Source organism: Hyperolius riggenbachi, chromosome 7 (genome assembly GCF_040937935.1).
Source record: "Hyperolius riggenbachi isolate aHypRig1 chromosome 7, aHypRig1.pri, whole genome shotgun sequence".
Classification (NCBI taxonomy): domain Eukaryota; kingdom Metazoa; phylum Chordata; class Amphibia; order Anura; family Hyperoliidae; genus Hyperolius; species Hyperolius riggenbachi.
The window spans coordinates 296,072,220-296,093,524 of NC_090652.1; the positions used below are offsets into that span (position 1 = coordinate 296,072,220).

General features: G+C 46.6%; 1 protein-coding gene across 4 annotated transcripts in view; it reads right to left on the reverse strand.

Moving 5' to 3' along the window:
• Positions 1 to 17,536, reverse strand: part of PRKAG3 (protein kinase AMP-activated non-catalytic subunit gamma 3) — an 82,454-nt gene extending 64,918 nt beyond the window's left edge. For all 4 annotated transcript variants that reach the window (XR_011022873.1, XR_011022874.1, XM_068246003.1 and 1 more), the window contains exon 1: positions 17,193 to 17,536. Coding sequence is in view for 2 of the 4 variants with exons in the window: in XM_068246003.1 (XP_068102104.1) it covers positions 17,193 to 17,375 (183 nt within the window). In the remaining 2 variants the exon portion in view is untranslated. The remainder of the gene's footprint in view (positions 1 to 17,192) is intronic.
• Positions 17,537 to 21,305: the final 3,769 nt, after the last annotated feature.

Sequence of the window (21,305 nt, forward strand, 5' to 3'; positions counted from 1 at the left end):
ACAGCAGACCCCAACCCTCACCAATGCATCGGCAGGAGACCACGCCTTGCAGATCATATTGGCCGATCACAGCCTGACATCGCCCCTCCAAATCAAGACGCAATAAATTAGTGCAGCAATCAGTGGCATAAGGCCCCCCAGTAAAGCTTTGATGAGCCCCCAATGTTTACACCCTTTTTCCTTGCCTACCCGGTGACCCTCACAGCCTGGGAATCCACCTTGCGAGGGTCATAAAACAAAAGTGGACATCGTGAGCTTCACACCCATAACAAGTGTAACCACAAAAACACCTGATCTGAAGGATGGACCCCAGTACAGAAAAAGGAGTGCAGTAGTAGCTGGGGCCCTCTTACAGCTCTGGGCCCCCCTGCCCCTCTGGGCTCTGTGATGAGACACACAGAGCCAGAGCTGCAGCGTCGGGACCCTGGGGTCGCGGCCATTTTTTTTTTTAAAAAATGAAACTTTGAGGTTGCGGGTAGGGATAGTCGGAATTACCGATTTCCGATTCTGCAAAAATTCCACATTCCGCCAATGCAGATTTCCGCTACTGCTGTATCCTGATGGTATTTAGCAGTATTCCAACGTTATTCCGATTTCCACAGATTTCTGTTTTCTACTGAAAATTCTGTTTACCGCACTACAAAATCCTCATTCTCTGATTGGCTGATTCATCCCTAGTCTTCTGATTGTCTTAAAATTACAGATTATTGGTACAGCGGATTTCCGCTACCGCTTACCACAATACAAATCCTCATCCTCTGATTGGCTGATTCATCCCAAGTCTTCTGATTGGCTTAAAATGACTGATTATTGGTGAAGCGGAAATTTTCCACTATTTCCGACGAATTCCGCACGCTAATTTCCGCGTTCCGATGCGGAAATGCGATTTCCAATCAGAAATACGGAAAATTCTGCCCTGCACAATCGGAATGAGCACCCCTAATTTCGAGGCAAAGCAGCGGTGGTAATTGAGGCTACCTGATCCGGAAAACCCCCGGGAACAGGTAGTATGTTTTTGTTTTTTAAAAAAATCAGTCTTGGGTTCTCTTTTAAAGTAAACCTGTAAGTTTGTAAAAGCAATAAGTAGAAACTTCCTCCAGAGGTTCCCCATCTTTCTCCACGTCGCTGTTCCAGCACTGGTCCTCCTCAAGCTTGCGGCCACACTCCCATACAAGAAGTAGCTCAGCCGCGCTGCACCTGCCCAGTAGCACAGACCTGCTCGGGCTTTGGAGGAAAAGACAAAGCCAGATCGGGTGTGTGCTACTTTGCATGCACTCTGGTTTTCCAGAAGACCAGGCTGGAACAGGCTGGTGAAGGAGGACAGAGGAAGCCTCTGGATAATGCAGAGGCGTCACTCTAATAAAGAGGACCTGTAACCAAGGATTGCTCTTCAATCAGTAGCTGATACCGCCTTTCCCATCAGAAATCTTTACTTTTTCTCGAATAGACCATCAGGGGGGTCTGTATGGCTGATATTGTGGTGAATCCTCTCCCACAGTATGATGTCATGACCATGGTCCTGACAGTTTCCTGTCATTGTGGGAAATAACAGCTGTTTCCAACTGCCAAGCAACCAGTATCTCCCTCTGTACATATGTATATCTATAGAAAAAAAACAAATGTTTGCCTATTGCAGTGTTAGTGGGTGTTGTTATAGTAATGACAGTTGGTGCTGTCTGGTTTTTTTCATGTCTACCAGTAGTAAAGATGATGACCTGCAGGTTGAATGTGGCTCAAATTCCATGGCGAATATCAATCATTTCTTGATCTCTTCTATTTTTTAACTTCTCACTTTGCAATGTATTGATTTCTTTTTTTTTTTTTTTTTTTACCCTTTTTGGCTAAAGTTCCTCTGATTTAGAGGATTTTTTTTCCCTACAGGTACACCTTAACATTGGTTTTCAGTTGTATTGCAATGTTGAATGCGGGAAAACGCATCTGATTGTGACAACTGTGGTCCATGCCGTAAGGTTTGCATTCGGGCTTAGGGAATTTTTAAAGGGGCAGTATGACAAAAAGTTTAAAATGTAAAATATGTGCAAACAGACAAAGAAGAAGTACATTTCTTCCAGAGTAAAATGAGCCATAAACGACTTTTCTCCTATGTTGCTGTCGCTTACAGTAGGCAGTAGAAATCTGACAGAAGCGACAGGTTTTAGACTAGTCCATCTCTTCATGGGGGGGGATTCTCAGCAAGGCTTTTATTCTTTATAAAGATATTCCCTAAAAAGGATTTAAACAATGATGCTGGCCAGCTTCCCTGCTCAATACACAATTTTTTGGCAGTTGGGCAGAGCAACTGCCATTCACTAAGTGCTTTTGAAAATAAATAAATCCATGAGAATCCCCCATGAAGAGATAGACTAGTCCAAAACCTGTCACTTCTGTCAGATTTCTACTACCTACTGTAAGTGACAGCAGCATAGGAGAAAAGTAATTTATGGCTCATTTTACTCTGGAAAAAAAGTACTACTTATTTGTATATGTTTGTACATATTTTTAATTTTTTCGCTATAGTGACCCTTAAAGTTCCTCATTTGGGCAGCGGCACAATTTTTGTACCTGAGGCTCTGTGTAAATCCCTCACAATCCTTCACATGTATTGCACTGGCCAAACTTCCCCTGGCATTTTCCATTCCACGCAAGAATTATTACAGTAACATAACTTCAGCTTCCTTATCAGCCAATTCCATAACCGCAGAGCCAAGCACGCTGCACAGATAAACACTGACTGCTCGCGACCTGTCTCTCACAACAATAGAGCAAAAGACAAATGCTACCAGACAAAATTTATCAAATATTTTTACAGCAGAACGTTTCCCATTCCAACAGCACAGCTTTGAATTTCATGAAACTTTTGGGAAACTTACTACAAAATGAGAAACTTGACGGCATTGTCCACTACTCACTACTAAAATCCTGTCTATTTTCCTCCTCACCTGATGCCTTCCTGTAAGCACCTGCCACCTCCCCCCCCCCCCCCCCCCCCCCCCCGCACCCGCACAAGATCTTCCTCTCATTCTTTTTATCCAACTTTATCCTCACATTTAAAAATAATCAAAAACAATTTTATTTGCCAACTGCATCGTCCGATCAAGGAGGTAAAAGTTAGCCACCTGCCTACAGGGTCAATAATTGTGGTTGTGGTCAGGTTTGCCTGTATGGACAGACAGAGCAATATTCTTCAAGCAAAAGAATTACAGATGGAGAACACAAAAATACACATGAAGAATTACAGGTAAAAACAAAATAATAATAAAAAAAAAACAGAACTACAAATTAAATATACAGTACAGTATTTCATGAAAACAATTTTGCAGGTTTTTGTTTTTTTTGTCTGAGGCTAGGTTCAAAGTGGTCAGTTGCATGACACATTATAATGACTGTGAACTACAATGGAGACTGGCCATAGACATTAATACAAAGCTTGCATGCAGCAAGTTAGAATAATGCAATCTGCTACTGTGAACAGGCCCATAGAACTGTATGGGCAGTGAGCTGACATGCAGAATTATTCTGCAACGCAACTGACCACTGTGAACAGGGCCTAAACCTTTATGGTAAAGACTTTATTGGTATATTATTAACCACTTAAAGAGGAACTGTAACGGCAAAACGTCCCCTGAGGGGGTACTCACCTCGGGTGGGGGAAGCCTCCAGATCCTAATGAGGCTTCCCACGCCGTCCTGCGTCCCTCGGGGGTCTCGCTGCAGCCCTCCGTACAGCCGTGACGTAATATTTACCTTCCTGGCTCCTGCGCAGGCGCTCTGACGGCTGTCGGCTCCGAAGTAGGCGGAAATACCCGATCTCCGTCGGGTCCGCTCTACTGCGCAGGTGCAAGTTTCCGGCGCCTGCGCAGTAGAGCGGACCCGACGGAGATCGGGTATTTCCGTCTATTTCCGAGCCGAATGCAGCCACAGCGCCCCCGCTGGAGCCAGCAAAGGTAAATATTGAAATTACAGTCGGCTCTGTCGCCGGCTGTTCGGAGGGCTGCAGCGAGACCCCCGTGGGACGCAGGACGGCGTGGGAAGCCTCATTAGGATCCGGAGGCTTCCCCCACCCGAGGTGAGTACCCCCCAGGGGAGGTTTTTAAAGTTACAGAGTCTCTTTAAGGACCAGCGGTCTCTGGGCACTTAATGACCAGAGACCGCTGGTCCAATCCCGACGAATCGCCACACATAACCGCCGTCATCGCCGCTCGCCGGGACCCCCAGGACATAGACTCTGCCGTCTCTATGACGGCAGAGTCATGTGAGCCGGTCAGGAGCCGCTTTCATTGGCTCCCGACCCTGTTTTTCAATGTAAGCCAATGGGAACGGCTTACATTGAAAGACAGGGCCAGGAGCCAATGAAAGCGGCTCCTGACCCGCTCACATAACTCTGCCGTCATAGAGACAGGGAGAGCCTGTGAGATGCGGCGAGAATCGTTGGTTTTGAGCGGCGGAAACAGCGGATGTGCGCTGCGGACAGTGATTGAGATCTACACCCTGCCAGCTAAAAGCCCACCATAACAGGGCGTAGATTTCAATCACTGCCGTCCTTATCTAGTTAAAGGCTATAAATGACATTATGCTAGTGTGTGCACCCAGGGCAAACATTGTGAGGAGACCCCCCATCCCTCCCCCTCGCCTGCCATTTCCCCTTACGAAATATTGCAGTCACCTCGCATATGAAATGCATCAAATGCCCCACATATGAAATGCAGCAATTACCCAACATATAAATTGGAGCTATAAACTCATATCTAAATTGCAGCAATCAACCCAAATATAAATTGCAGAGATTACCCCACATATAAATTGGAGCAAATGCCTCACATATAAATTTACAGCAATCAACCGACATATAAAGTGCAGCAGTCACACCGCAAATTAAATGTGGCAGTCGCCCCACAAATGGAAATGCAGCACACACAAAGTCAGGCACACCATGTGACAGCAGCTTCCCTCCACCATATAAATGCTGTCCTGGCTGAGACTCTCCTAAACCTCTCCCGGCTGCCCGCTTTGTCCCCGTCCACTTATCTCGCTTGCAGTGTGGCTGACAGGACTGGCAAGACGGTGGCATGCAAAGATCTGAGTGCACATGAGCAGAGCAATCTTGCACATGCTCAGTCAGTCACTCAGACCTCAGCAATGCGGGGCAGGCACTTACTTACTCACCCTCCTGTATGCGTCCGTGTCTCCTCCTGCCATCTGTCGGCCACCTCCCCCACGCCATGTCGTCCTCTTACTGTCCTCTTACTATCAGACTGTCACACAGAGTCTGTGTATCTCCCCATGCTGGTGGCATGTCTTCATCTGTTAGCCGCCGCCTCTTTCACCCTCTCTCTGCCCTTTTTGCTGCTGTGTGTCGCCAGCCTCTTTGATGTCCTCCATTTTCTGCTTCATGTGTCACCCCCTACATGCTGCTGCCCTGAACAAGGGCGTACCAATACCAATAGCAGCCGTAGTAGCTGCTATGGAGCCCTGAAGCAGAGGGGGCCCAGGTGGTACTTGATGTATTCATCAAGTTCATTGTGTTCCTCTACCCTATGAATTTGTCTGTCCATGGATGTAGATCGCATGGGAATTTAAAAGACCCCGAGGTGGGGTTTACAAATCCTACTAGCACACAGAGGCTGGTTTTGCATATAATTCCCAGCCTCTATTTTATTTATTTATTGTATTTATAAAGCGCCAACATATTACGCAGCGCTGGACATTAGTTTAGGTTACAGACAATATTTAGGGGTGACATACAGCAAAATGACGATACAGGAATACAAGAAAGACCAGATCATGCAGCACAGTATGAGTACAAGGTAATGCTTAGTCACTGGATGGGAGCATGGAGATTAGGCAAGTTAGGTTCACTCAGATCCATAGCATGGGTGCACAGTAATGGAGGTGCATGATCAGGTAGGACACAAAAGGAGGAGGACCCTGCCCAAAGGCTTACTATCTAGAGGGAGAGGTAAGGACACGAAAGGTAGGGGACCAGAGTTCAGCTGTAGGTTTAGAGCACTTGTGAGGGTGGTAGGCCAGAGTGAAAAGGTGAGTTTTGAGGGCCTTCTTGAGGATGTTGAAGGAGGGGGCTGCCCTAATGGATGGAGGTAGGGAGTTCCATAGTGTTGGAGCAGCTCTTGAGAAGTCCTGGAGGTGTGCATGGGACTGGGTGATGCGGGGGGCGGTCAGGCGAATTTCATTGGAGGAGCGGAGTGTGCGGCTAGGTGTGTACCTCTAAATAAGATCAGAAATGTAGGTTGGACAGGTTTTATGGACAGATTTGTAGGTCAGACACAAAGGGCTTGATTCAGTAAATGGTGCTAACCCAGTTAGCACGCCTAAAGACTTTGGGCGTGATAACTAGGGTGCTAACTGGGTCAGCACCGTTTACTAAATTTACATCGCGCGCAAAGTCCCACACTGAAAACTTTGCGTGCCCACAGCGCGGTGTGCGCGAAATGTCGCATCGCGGTGCGACGAAAACGGTGCGTTGATGCACCTATAAGGTCGCATTGCGTGCGACTTTAACGTCACATGGTGCGACATTAAGGTCACAACCAATGCAACCTTATAGGCGCATCGGGTGCGCTGTTTTTGCGGTGCGCGCGCAAAGTTTTGCGTGCGGGACTGTGCGCGCGATGTGAATTTAGTAAAGAGTGCTAACCCAGTTAGCACCCTAGTTATCACGCCTAAAGTCTTTAGATGTGAATTTATCATGCCTAAACTAACTTTAGGCATGATATAGGGCTTTTCACAGGCGTGCTAACACTTAGCACGGTTTACTGAATCGAGCCCAATATCTTGAATCTGATTCTGGACTGGATAGGAAGGCAGTGAAAGGATTCACAGAGGGGAGCCGCCATGGTGGAGCGATGGGAGGAGTGGATACTTCTGGCTGCCGCATTCATGATGGACTGCAGTGGGGCTATTCGGATCATAGGGAGACCAGACAGAAGGGCATTGCAGTAGTTAAGGTGGGAAATTATGAGGGCATGGATGAGGAGTTTGGTGGTGGCAGAGGTCAGGAAAGGGCGAATCTTACAGATGTTACGAAGGTGGAAGTAGCAGGACTTTCTGAGGTTTTGGATGTGGGGAGTGAAGAAGAGTGCGGAGTCCAGGGTGACACCCAGACAGCGGGCTTGAGAGGAAGGGCGAATGGTAGTGTGGTTAACAGTGACATGCACATCCGGGAGGTTCGTGGATGGCCGGGGTGGGAAGATTATGAATTCCGTTTTGTCTAGATTTCGTTTCAGGAACCAAGCGGACATCCAGGCCCGTTTCTAGGGCCATGCGGCCGCCCTGAGCGCTGAGGGAGGGGGGGGCGCTGTAATGGAGGGGGGAGCCACAGTTATGTTGCTATATTATATCCCCCCAGGCCCTCCTGCGCTCTGCTGTGCCCCCCAAATTAAACCACCGTGCTAGCGACACGCAGTGTGTCTACAGCAGGCTGTTTACACGTACACTGTCACTCTCCGCCACGCCTCTTCTGTTGCCGCTCCCCGCCTGCGTCCCTTCCCTCCCCGCTGATTGGAGGGAAGGGACACGGGCGGGGAGCGGCGACATAGAGGAGTGTACATGTAGACAGCCTGCTGTCGACAAGCTGTTTGTCGTTAGCACGGTGGTTTACTTTCGCAGTAAAGTAAACCACTGTGGGGGGGGATATAATATAGTAACAAGGCTGGGCTTATATGCAGAACCAGCCTCTGTGTGCTAATAAGATTTGTAAAACCCACCTCGGGTTCTCTTTTAAATTGCCCAATTATCTCATATCCATAGGGTAGGGGCAGGTGGCATAGCTAAGAAGTACTTACATCTGAGGGCCCCCATGAAAGTTTTGCTATGGGGCCCCATAATCTCTAGCTACGCCACTGGCCCAGAATCATGTGATTCAGGTTGCTTCATGGTAGAGCCGGTCATGAGTGTATCTGTCTGTCTCTTTCTGTAATACACACATACTGTATATATATTTTTTTTCAGAAGTGAACTCATTACTCATCATGCATTGCACATCTTCATTTGTGCAGCGCAATCGGTAAGTGCCATTCAACAAAACAGTGGGGACAGTATTAGCTTGGCTGAGTTATTTATAAGCTTGTTGTGCTTGTCGTTACCACCAGCAGTAATGTGAGTAAATGCTTGTGTGTTTGTTAAACCTCTTTGACCACAAGTGTGGCTGTGCCTGTGTGAACACAAGGAATCCAGCGCAGGAGATTTGGGCGCAACCGGCACCTCCATAGACCGTTATAGGAATTACGGCTATAGCTGCGCACAGTGAGTAACTTTGGGGCCGTCAGAAGACTGAGCTGAAGCTACTTTTAAAACACTGTAATCCGGCCGCCAGCAATAGCTGGAAGCCGAATTACATCATTCCCCACCATCCACGTGGACCTGGAGGGGGAATTGTAATTAACACCACCGGGACTTGTGCAGCAGCAGGATAACCCATATACTGGCTGTATCCTGCATCCAAGTCTCCCAGCGGCGATTTCCTTTGTACTTGTGCCTGTGCAGTAGCAGGGCACCATTCAGCCTTACTCACACAGGTGCACTACGTCCACACAAGTGCTTGAAGAGGAGCGCAGTCCCGATCAGATTTCCTTGTCGGAAACATTTTTTTGTTGGAGGAGGGGGCGCGAGTGCCAGCAGGGGACTGGAGGACATTACTGGAAGCCTAAGGCGTTTCCTTTTTGACACTTAAAGCTAATGGGAATTTGGGAAAAAAATGAACCCGATACTTGCCGAAGGAGAGGGAAGGCTCAGGCTCTCCCGTTTGAAACCCCCGTTGGAGGCAGCTTCAGAAGTCGAGTTCTCCTGAATACGGGCAGCTCTGTATTGCGCGCGCCTGCGTGAGAAAGCGTGCTCACACAGGTGCAGTACGGAGCCGTCTGTCTTCAGGAGCATTGGGGCTCTTGAAGACTCCTTTGGTGGCAGAGAGCAGTATTTGACCAATTGGTCGAATAATGCTACCGGGGAGCCAGTGCTGAAACCGTGAGAGGAGAGGGAAGGCTTATTAGGACCCAGAGTCTTCCCTCTCCTTGGGTAAGTATCTGCTTCATTTTTTTTCAAAGCGGTTCCCATTCACTTCAAAGCAAACCTGAACTGAGAGGGAAATGGGGGCTGACATATTTATTTCCTCTTAAAGGGGCACTATGGCGAAAAATTGTAAAATTTAAAATATGTGCAAACATAGACAAATAAGCAGTATGTTTTTTCCAGAGTAAAATGAGCCATAAATTACTTTTCTCCTATGTTGCTGTCACTTACATGTTTCTTTATAGGGGATTCTCAGGGATTTATTTATTTGCAAAAGCACTTAGTGAATGTCAGTTGCTCTGTCCAACTACCAAAAGACTGTGCAGCGAGCAGGGAAACTGGCCAGCATCATTGTTTAAATCCTTTTTAGGGAATATCTTTATAAGGAATAAAATCCTTGCTGAGAATCCCCTATGAAGAAATGGACTAGTCCAAAACCTGTCTCTTCTGTCAGATCTCTACTACCTACTGTAAGTGACAGCAACATAGGAGAAAAGTCATTAATGGCTCATTTTACTCTGGAAAAAAATGTACTTCTTATTCGTCTATGTTTGCACATATTTTAAAATTTAAAATTTTTCGCCATAGTGCCTCTTTAAGCAACACCAGTTGCATGGCTATCCTGCTGATCCCCTGCCTCTAATACTTTTAACCATAGACCAGGGGTCTCAAACTCGCGGCCCGCGGGCCATTTGCGGCCCTCGATACATTTTGTGGCCCTCGCCGGCAAAAGCTTCCTTATAGATCGCTTCAGTGCTCCCAAGTAATCCGCCGCATACCCGCCGCTAAACGAGGGCTGCAGAGCCCCCAAATCGCCGGCATTTTCTGGAAGGGGCAGAGCTTTCAGCTTCAGCTCTGCCCCTCCTGACGTCAATCGAGCACGGATCGCCGCCTCTCCCCGCCCCTCTCTGTGAAGGAAGAGTGAGAGGGGCGGGCAGAGGCGGCGATCCGCCGAGATTGTGAAATTCCTTATCCGGCCCAGCCTCATCCTGACTTTGCCTCATGCGGCCCCCAGGTAAATTGAGTTTGAGACCCCAGCCATAGACCCTGAACAAGCATGCAGCAGACAAAATGAGGCTACCCATTCTGGTAAAAGCAGCAGATTTCTTGCAGCACTACAGGACAATTACTTGACTCAAATGGTAACGGAACCAACTAGGGGGAATGCGTTACTGGATCTGATCATTTCTAATAGACCAGATAATGTATCAAATGTGCAGGTTCAAGAACATTTGGGAAATAGTGATCACAACATGATAACGTTTGATCTGGTGACTGATAGGCCACGGGGCAGCGGGACCACTAAAACTATGAATTTTAGAAAAGCAAAGTTCAATCAAATTAGGCAGGCACTAAGTTTGGTGAACTGGGATAATGTACTACAAGGGGACGACACTGAAGGGAAATGGCAAGCTTTTAAACGTATTCTCAATCAATATTGTAGTATGTATATCCCATATGGAAACAAAATGTCTAGGAATAAAAAAAGGCCTCTATGGATGAATAGAAAGGTTAGGGATAAAATGAAGAGGAAAAAGAATGCCTATAAGGTCCTAAAACAGGAGGGGACTGAGGCTGCACTAAGCAATTATAAGGAGTGCAATAAAAATTGTAAAAAAGAAATTAGGCTGGCAAAGATCGAAGCTGAAAATCAAATCGCTGGGGATATCAAATCTAACCCAAAAAAGTTTTACAAGTACATCAACTCTAAAAAAAGAAAGGTTGACTGTATAGGAATCCTAAAGGATGAGGGTGGGAACTCAATGGTGGACGACCAAGGTAAGGCAGAGTTATTAAATGCTTTCTTTGCTTCTGTCTTCACAAAGGAAACAGCACTGTTGCAAATTACAGAGGCAGAAGAGTCTCAATCTTCTAACTGTAATATTAAATACTTAACGCAGGAAGAAGTAAAGGCAAGACTAAATAAATTAAAAATAGACAAGGCACCTGGCCCGGATGGCATGCATCCTCGGGTCCTAAGAGAATTAAGTTCAGTTATAGCTAAGCCCCTTTATCTTATCTTTTGTGACTCTCTTGCAACTAGCAGAGTCCCAGTGGATTGGCGTACAGCCCACGTTTTCCCATTATTTAAGAAGGGCAAAAAATCTGATCCAGGAAATTATAGACCTGTAAGCTTAACATCAGTTGTATGCAAACTATTTGAGGGGTTACTAAGAGATACTATACATGACTTCATAGTAGAAAATAATCTTATTTCTCAGCATCAACATGGGTTTACTAAAGACAGGTCCTGTTTGACTAACATGCTCAGCTTTTATGAGGTAGTGAATGCTAATATGGATATTGGGAATGCTGTAGATGTGATATACTTGGACTTTGCAAAGGCCTTCGACACTGTTCCCCACAGAAGTCTGGTGCAAAAGTTGAGGATGCAAGGACTGGGGAAGAGTTTGTGTGCATGGATAGGGAACTGGCTAATGGACAGAAAACAAAGAGTTGTGGTCAATGGATCGTACTCAAAATGGGAGACTGTTAGCAGTGGGGTCCCACAGGGGTCTGTACTGGGTCCAGTGCTCTTCAATTTATTTATTAATGACCTAGTAGATGCAGTAGTGAGCAATGTTGCTATTTTTGCAGATGATACAAAATTGTGCAGAATCATCAACTCTCAGGAAGATAGTGTCATATTGCAACAGGATCTGGATAGGATGGCTATATGGGCACATACATGGCAGATGAAATTCAATGTTGACAAATGTAAAGTCATGCATTTTGGTCGTACCAATGGTCTAGCACCATACAAAATAAATGGGATACAGTTGGGAACATCAAACTTGGAGAAGGACTTAGGAGTACTCATCGACAACAAGCTAAATAATCGTACTCAATGCCAAGCCGCTGCAGCTAAAGCGAACAAAATTTTGGGATGCATTAAAAGGGAAATAAAAACTCGAGATGCTAGCATAATATTGCCCCTGTTTAACTCTCTAGTAAGGCCACATCTGGAATATGGAATTCAGTTCTGGGCACCACATTACAAAAGATATTGCAGTTTTAGAGCAGGTGCAGAGACGAGCTACAAAATTGATACGTGGGATGGAAGGTCTCGCTTACCAAGAAAGGTTAGATAAACTGGGTTTATTTAGTCTAGAGAAAAGACGCCTTAGAGGAGATCTAATTAACATGTATAAATACATTAGAGGGCAATATAATAGCTTGGCGGATGAGCTTTTTGTCCCTAGGCCTTCTCAAAGGACTAGAGGACATGAGCTGCGCATGGAGGAAAAACGTTTTAGCCATTTATTTAGGAAAGGGTTCTTTACAGTAAGAGTGGTTAAGATGTGGAATGCATTGCCACAGGAAGTCGTTATGGCAAACTCTATACCTGCATTTAAAGGGGGCTTAGATGCTTTCCTTGCGTTGAAAGACATCCATGGCTATAATTACTAGGTTATGCCTAATGATGTTGATCCAGGGATTTTATCTGATTGCCATCTGGAGTCAGGAAGGAATTTTTCCCATTTGGGGCTAATTGGACCATGCCTGGTGGGGTTTTTTTCGCCTTCCTCTGGATCAACAGGGGTATGTGGGGGACGGGCTGGAGTTGTACTTTGTACTGGTTGAACTCGATGGACGTATGTCTTTTTTCAGCCAAAATAACTATGTAACTATGTAGCAGCAGACATGCATCTGACAAGATTAGCTGTATGCTTGTTTCAGGTGTGTGATTCAGGCACTACTGCAGCCAAATAGATCAGCTGGGCTGCCAGGCAACTGCTATTGTTTAAAAGGAAATAAATATGGCTGCCTCCATATTCCTCTTGTTACAGTTGTCCTTTAACCACTTGAGGACTGCGGTGTTAAACCCCACTAGTGACCAGGCCATTTTTACTTAATTGGGCCACTGCAGCTTTAAGGCAAAGAGCTCTCTGTTGGTGGGGTCTGATCGCTCCCCCTGTGTTTATTTTTTTTTATGTAAATATTTTTATTATTATTTTTGAAATAAAAAAAACATATTTCTTTAAATGGTTTCCCTCCCTCTTTCCGTCCCCCAGTCAGCCAATCACTGCGATTGGCTGTGATAGGCTTCAGCCTATCACCGCCGATCACTTCTGTGTCACCCAGGGGCTGTCCCCAGTACAGCGCTGCTGATCGCAGTGCTTTACTACCCTAAGTCTCTCGAGCGGCGATCGCCGCTCGGAGACGGAAGGGGGGGGGGGGGGGGAGCTCCGCCCCCCAAGCAGGAGATGCGCGCGATCCCCTGCTAGCCCCATAGACAGCCGTTCACGCTAATCGGCGTGGATCGGTCCTGGGGCTGCTGCACTGCTCACGCCAATTGTCGTGGAGCAGTCGGCAAGTAGTTAAACAATGCAGATTTCCTGTCTGTCCTGTTGATCTTTTGCCTCCAATGCTTTTAGCCATAGACCCTAAACAAGCATGCAGATCAGGTGCTCTGATTGAAGTCTGACTGGATTAGCTGAATGCTTGTTTCAGGTGTCATTCAGACACTACTGCAGCTAAAGAGGTCAGCAGGGCTGCCAGGCAACTGGTATTGTTTAAAAGGAAATAAGTACGTCAGTCTCCATATTCTCACTTCAGGTGTGCTTTAAGTGTTGCAGCCATACTATGCAGGCACAGCATACACAATACAGCTCTTCGACTCCTCACATTCATGAATCACTGATCTAAATTCAATTACTATGCCGAAGTACCTGGACTCATAGCAGAAGATCCAGGTGGTGGAGGAGGACAGCGAGGGACTGATTAGCCTGAAGGCGGCTGGAGGAAGCCCCAGGTATGTATAAAACTTTAATTTTATCTGTCTCAGGTTTACTTTGTTACACAGTAGTACTATACTCTACATATGCACTCCCCACAGAGCTGCAGGGAATCCACTGAGAATGTTGTGCACATTGAACACAGAGGTGTTGTCTGTTTACAATCTCCTCATTCCCCTGCAGAGTACCTGCACATCATTCTTACATGTACCCACACTTACATTGCCTAGGGCCTGATAGATGTTCTTTGTTCCTGTCTTCTACAAGTACTATTACCAAGGACTAGTTTTAGGCTACTTTCACACCAAGACGTTGCGTTTTAGGGGACGCTATGGTCGCATAACGTGCCCCTAACGCAACGCGCGGTGGTGTTGAAAGTTGGACGTCAGATTGAGCCACGTTATGCAGCTCTCAAAGCAGCCGCTCCAGGTTAGTGATGGGAAGTCCGGATCTTTTTAAGGATTCGGATCATTCGAATCGGATCATTGAAAAGATCCGGATCTTTGAACCGAATCATTTGAATCATTTGACTAGGGAAGCAGACTGGGTGAAATGACTAGCAGGACAGGACTTTCCATGCACTGTACATTCTGTATGTTCCTGTTTCTTCCAGACAGACATCCACTGTGAACCGAATCTTTCATTGTGATGATCCGGATGATTCGACTCCGGATCAAATGAACGATCCGGACAACACTACGAGTCCCACCACCAGTCACCACAGTGCAGTGAATATTAATTAGCCATGTGGCTAGTCACTGAGCATGTGCAAACAATCTAACACAGCTCTATAGGGGTATAACGTGCAGCATGCTGCACTTTCATTTAACGTGCAGCGTTATACCCTAACGCAATGTGTGCACTGTGAACAGCACATTGATTTTCCAGTGCTGTGAGTTAGGCTGCGTTACTGGCTGCTGTAACGTGGGACTTTAACGTCCCCCACTGTGAAAGCAGCCTAAGTCTTGAGGCAGAAGATCCGCTGGATATCCAGGTAACTGGTATTGTTTAAAAGGGAATAAATATGGCAGCCTCCATATCCCTCTCACGTCAGTTGTCTTTTAAAATTCCTAAGCATTGGTAGTTAAGAGATGCATTTCATGTTACATCCTTTCATTCAACAAGATTGTAATATGCAAATTAGAGCTGTCTGAGTTGAGGAGTCGGAGTCGGTGGAATCCTAACCTGAGGAGTCTGAGTCGGTGGATTTTTGTACCGAATCCACAGCCCTGCTGCCCTGCACACGCCCCCTCCTGCCCGCCTGGTGATGATAGGCCGCGGCACTGATTGGATGAAGCATGCCTGGCTGGGACAAGGTGACAAATGCAACAGCCAGAGAGATGGAGCGCACACTCCTGCCCTGCCCAGTTTAGCATACGCCACCAGTATATAGATATAGATAGATCGATACATAGGGCTGGATTCACTAAAGCATGATAGCACAGTTATCACATGTTAACGCTTTTCACGCGCAAACCATTGTGCGCGCTTGTTGCACGCGAGCAGTTTAGAGATTGCGGGGTAATTTTTATCGCAAGTACAGCATTGCGGTTCGCACGATAAGCGTGCTTTTCACGTGATAATAAGCAGATAGAGTTTGGTACTGAAAGCAGCAACGGTGCTGTGAAACATGTGAGTTAATTCAATACGGCGTAAATCATTGTGCGCGATATTCTTTACGCGCACTGTGTAATTTAGTTTCCTGCTGTTGTCAACTGCACTATTTAGTGTGTATTTAGAAGGGTTTTTTCTGGGGGGGGGGGTGTTTGTTCTACGCTGATCGCACGCAAAGTTTGAAGCGGGTCGTGGGATGTGTTGTGTGCAGTTATAACGCGTGATCTGCATTCCGTTTGCGTGATCTGCAGTGATATTACGTGATACTGATGTTTATCACATGATATCCCGCCTTTGCGCGCAAAGTCATTAGTTATCGCGCGTCAGTCTGTAAAACAATAAGGAGCCTTTGGGCAAGGCAATGAACCTGGTTGCCCGTGGAGCACGTCGTAAAGCTTCGTGCACAAGCCTGACTGAAGTCAGATAGTGTACTGGTTAAGGGCGCCTTTGACATGGGAGACCAGGGTTTGAATCCTGTCTGGGGTCAGTACCTATTCAGTAGAGAGTTCAAGGCAAGACTCCCTAACGCTGCAGAGTGGCGTCTTGAGCTGCACTTAGCGGCTGCAGCTCTTGAGCGCTTTGAGTCCAACAGGACAGAAGCACTATACAAATGTTTGGATTATCGCATTATAAATCGGCTGAGGCGGCGGATAACGACCACCTCAGCCGACAATCAGGCATGTGCATGGCACCTGATGACCACTGACACCCGCAAGCAGTCTGCTGGACGGATGTACCCAAGTAACGGCAATCCCATTGTTCGTGCCGCTCCCCTGCCCTCTGCATGAAATCACGCATGCGCCGCTCTCCATCCCTCCATCATCCACCTGCCAATCCCCCCCCCCCCCCTGCAATGTTATCAGCTGCTGCAAGGCTCATCGATGGCGCAGGGGGGTTCAGGTGATGATGACATCAGTTGACAGCGTGTACGAGCTCTAAGTGGCTGCAGCCCTGAAACACTTGAAATCTGCCGGGAGAAAAGCGCATGGTGGCGTAGTGGTTAGCGCTCTCGCCTTGCAGTGCTGGGTCCCCGGTTTGAATCCCAGCCAGGTCAACATCTGCAAGGAGTTTGTATGTTCTCCCCGTGTCTGTGTGGGTTTCCTGTGGGCACTCAGGTTTCCTCCCACATCCCAAAAATATACAGATAAGTTAATAGGCTTCCCCCTAAATTGGCCCTAGACTACGATACATACACTACAGGATACATACATAGACATATGACTGTGGTAGGGATTAGATTGTGAGCCCCTCTATCTATCTATCTATCTATCTATCTATCTATCTATCTATCTATCTATCTATCTATCTATCTATCTATATATATATATATATATATATATATATATATATAATTTTTTTTTTTTTTTTTTTTTTTTCTGAAAGAGTATTTAAAGTTAATTATTAAAAGCATTATTAAAAGGAGCAACATAAAGCAGCTGTACATTAAAATTGAATACTCCTAACCAGTGTACATATGTGTCAAGGTGTACTTGAGATGATGTTAGTCTAGTCTCAATAGGGGGTACTCGGCATCGGCAAGTGTCATAAAGGGGTACTTGCTGTGATAATGTTGTGTTGAGAAAAAAAAAAAAAAAAAAAAAAAAAAATATATATATATATATATATATATATATATATATATATATATATATATATATATATATATATATATATATATATATATATATATATATATATATATATATATATATATATATATATATTTGCAGACACATCGGACATCAGTGGGGTTGCACAGTCCTGGCTCCCTGCAGCAGATATTGATGGGAAGGAGAAGTCGATATAGCGAGTCTCTTACCTCCGGGAAGTCGTCCTGCTCCATGACCTCCATGGCACACTCGATCTCCATGCTGGCCAGGCAGGTAGGTAGGCTTAGGTAAGTATAGCTGGGCAGGTAGGTGGTCGCTGTGTCCTCTGCCAGTGCTGAGTTGTTGCCTTCCCTCCTATCCCATCCTGGCTCCTCTCTGTATCTCACACTCATAGGAAGCTGTTCCCTTACCCACCAGCGGAGAAGGCTGCAGTGACCCCCCTCAGTGATCGGTGTGTGTAGCGGTGGCTCGGGCTGGCTATGGACCCCCCAGGCTGGCTGTAGTTAGTGGATAGTCGGCTGTCAGTGCACTCCTTGCCTGAGATTCCTCCTGTGCTCCCCCTCCCTCCTCTGCTCCCCCTCCCTCCCCCTGCTCTCACTCCCTCTCCTCTTGTGTTGATGATAACATTTGCTGGCCGGATTGAATGTCAGAGCTGGGCTGAGGGTTCTGCTGGGTGTGGATAGTCCCATCAGGCAGGCACACGGGGCACCTGCTGTGCTATGTGAGCCCAGCACATTCCCTGCCAGGCTGCTGCCCCTACTGTGACCTGTACGCAGGGCTGGCATGCTGGAGGTCATCAGGCTCTGCCATCACCTCTGCCTGAATGCCTATAGCAGAGCACTGCCTACATGACAAAGCAATGTGTCTCATATGTCTGCATATAGCATTGCTGCACCACTGCCTCTGTGACCCCCTGCATGCTGATGGGAGTGTGTGTGTGTGGGGGGGGGGGGGGGGGGGACAAGCTTGAGAAGGCGCTGTTCATTTGGGCGCTGCTGCTCAGTTATCGTATAGCCACTGTCAGCACAGGGGTCACCTGTCATTTAGCCGCCAAAGCCAAATTGCAGCACTCGGTGCTTGGATTTGGTCCTGGGGATGAAGACTATGGAAGATGAGTAGCGTCCAGCTGTGATTTATTTATTTATTTATTTTTAATCGAAAGTGCTATTTTCAGTTTTGAAAATATAGTTGCGTAAATACAACTGAGGCCTGGTGCACACCAAAACCCGCTAGCAGATCCGCAAAATGCTAGCAGATTTTGAAACGCTTTTTCTTCTTTTTCTGAGGCGTTTCAGCTAGCATTTTGCGGTTTTGTGAAGCGTTTTTGGTGTAGTAGATTTCATATATTGTTACAGTAAAGCTGTTACTGAACAGCTACTGTAACAAAAAACGCCTGGCAAACCGCTCTAAGGGCCCATTCACACTTACAATCGCAGAACGCCGGCGATTACCGCCGGCGTTCTGCGGGAGTGATTTTCCCGCGATTAGCGCGGAAAAATCACTGGACACTGCGGCGGTTTTGGAGCGATCGCGATTAGCGTGCTATGCACGCTAATCACGATCGCAAATCGCGGAACGCTCGTCGCCGGCAAACCGCTGCATGCAACGCGGTTGCGGTTATCGCTAACCGCAACCGCGGCAGTGAGAACACGGCCACTGGCTACAATGTGTAGCGGTTCTTGCAGAACCGCTAGCGGTTTGCCGCGAGCGGGAATCGTGCGATTCCCGCTCAGGTGTGAATGGGCCCTGAAGTGCCGTTTTTCAGAGCGGTTTGCGTTTTTCCTATACATTGAGGCAAAAACGCATCCGCAATCCAAAATCTGCAGCAGCCCGGGAGTATGCGTTTCTGCAAAACGCCTCCCGCTCTGGTGTGCACCACCCCATTGAAATACATTACCCTAGCGGATCCGCACCCGCAAGCAGATCGCAAACCGCAGCAGAACCGCTCTGGTGTGCACTAGGCCTGAGTGGCCAAAAAATTAGAGACCACATCTTATGAGTTGGTCCACCTTTAGCTCTGATCACAGCCGATATTCTTCTTGGCATGGACTCTACAAGATGCTGATACCGTTGCTGAGGCATGTTGGCCCATGCTGGCATACTGGCAGCTCTAAGTTGGTCAGATTGGATGTTGGCATTTCCAAGGTTTGAAGTGATCTCTGGACCTCGTCCCACAAATGCCCAGTAGCTTTGAGGTCAGGGGACTGAGCTGGCCATGGAAGCAGGTTAAACTCTAAATTGATGTCCCTCAAAACAATTTGAGACCTATCGAGCACGGTGGCAAGGGCCCACAACCGGCGTATTTTCCTATTTTTCTCTGTGATAGCAAAGGCACTCTTAATGGTTTCCTGCAGCTAAAGTCCATCCTTTTCAAAGTCCGCCTGAATTCAGCTGTAATTTGTTGTGTTGATGCCCATTTGTTGCTGTGGACTATGTGTGCTACTCACCTATCACCTCTCACCTTCACCAGCCTTTTTCGACCAGAATAGTCCTTATATTGCTTGAAGTTTTTTTTTTCTCAACTGCCACTCTTTAAACACCTGAAATACTGTTGGGCAAGAAAATCCTAAAAGAGTCCTTGTTTCAGAGACGCAGCACCAGCTTTTCTTGCACCGATGATCATCCATCGTTCAAAGTCATCTAAATCTTTTGTCTTACCCATTTTGACATTCATTTCCGTAATAACTGCATCGTCCGATGCTGAGTGTTCCTTATATAAGCAACTCTGCGTTGTTGCGTCACCCTACGTCACTGTTGGACTGGTTTATTTTTGAATAAGGGGTGTCTCTAATAATCTCTAATCTGAGCTGCCGTGCCGCTTGCGTTAATAGCAATTTATTGGGTTTCTTTTTTTTTTTTTAAACGAAAAACCACGAACATAGTACATAGTACAAAATCATTTAAAAGGCATTTTCACTCAAAAGTCTAACTTTTCATTATTTTTAAGGAAAATGAATACAAAAACGTCAGCATTTTTTGCTCATCACTGGTGTCGTCTGGGGGAAGGCACTCTGTGTAAGGGTTAACTCACCTAATCCGCCGCCTCCTATCCAATACGTTCCAAGACGCATTCCATCTTCTTACACTTATGCCTTCGGAGCGGAAGTTCCGGTTTAGGAGGGAAGTGTAAGAAGATGGAACGTGACATGGAATGCATCGGAAGGGAGGCAACAGCCTAGGTGACTTAACTCTTGTCTACACAGCCAGCACCCTCCGCAAGATGATTTCACACTTTCCAAATCATTCTCGCTCATCCCTAACGAATGCATGGGTACTGGGCATGCACGAGTATGTTCCGCACATGCTCAGTAGTACAAAGCTGCTTCTGCATGGAAGAAAAAGGCCATGCATGAGCAGCTTTGTGAACCTTACTCACACATGCACATACAGATGCTATTGCTAACTGTAGGAGAGCGGCCATGAGACACATATTCAACAAACTCTTGTGGAAAATGTTTAGTGAACTATGCAAAGGCTTCTCACTGCTGAGGTAGGCATCTCATTTTAAAATTTTGCTTCATGTAGACTTTTTAAAGAGGAACTTTAACCTAGGATTGAATTTCATCCCAATCAGTAGCTGATACCCCCTTTCCCACAATAAATCTTTACCTTTTCTCAAATAGATCATCGGGGGGGGGGGGGGGGGTCTGTATATCTGATATTGTGAAGAAACCCCTTCCCACAATGTGATGTCATGGCCAAGGTCCTGGCAGTGTGCTGACTGAACCTCATTGAATTGTGTATAAAGATAGGGACACCAAGAGCCAAATATAGTGTAGTATGTACTGGTAATATGGGATGAAGTTGATAGAGTAAATAAAAATATACTCACAAAACAGGGTTACCTCAAAGGCAACCACTGTAACAGCAGGTGGGTGTCACGAAATGCATCTGCTGGCAAATTTCCTGAACTATTTATGAACTTCCTCCATTTCGCCAGCAGATGTCCTCTGTGTCCTCAGTGTTTGAAACTGCTTGAACTATTCTCTGCCACCAGCAGAGGTCTCACTCACAAGAACTGTTATTGCAGATTTAATGAGGGCAGGTCTGTGATCACCTGGACTTTGTCATCTGACTTTCTTGCACACTATATAAGCTGCTTTAACCCCCCTGGCGGTATGATATGTGCGGCTGCGCAGCCGCGGGAGGGTTTTTTCGCCATTTTTTTTAAGCATGTAGCTAGCCTAGTGCTAGCTACATGCTTCCCCCCTCGCCGCGGCGTCCGCCCGTCCCCTCCGATCGCCGCCGGCGCCGATTGCCCATAAGGAAATCCCGTTCTGATCGGGATTTCCTTGAGGGCTTCCCCGTCGCCATGGCGACGA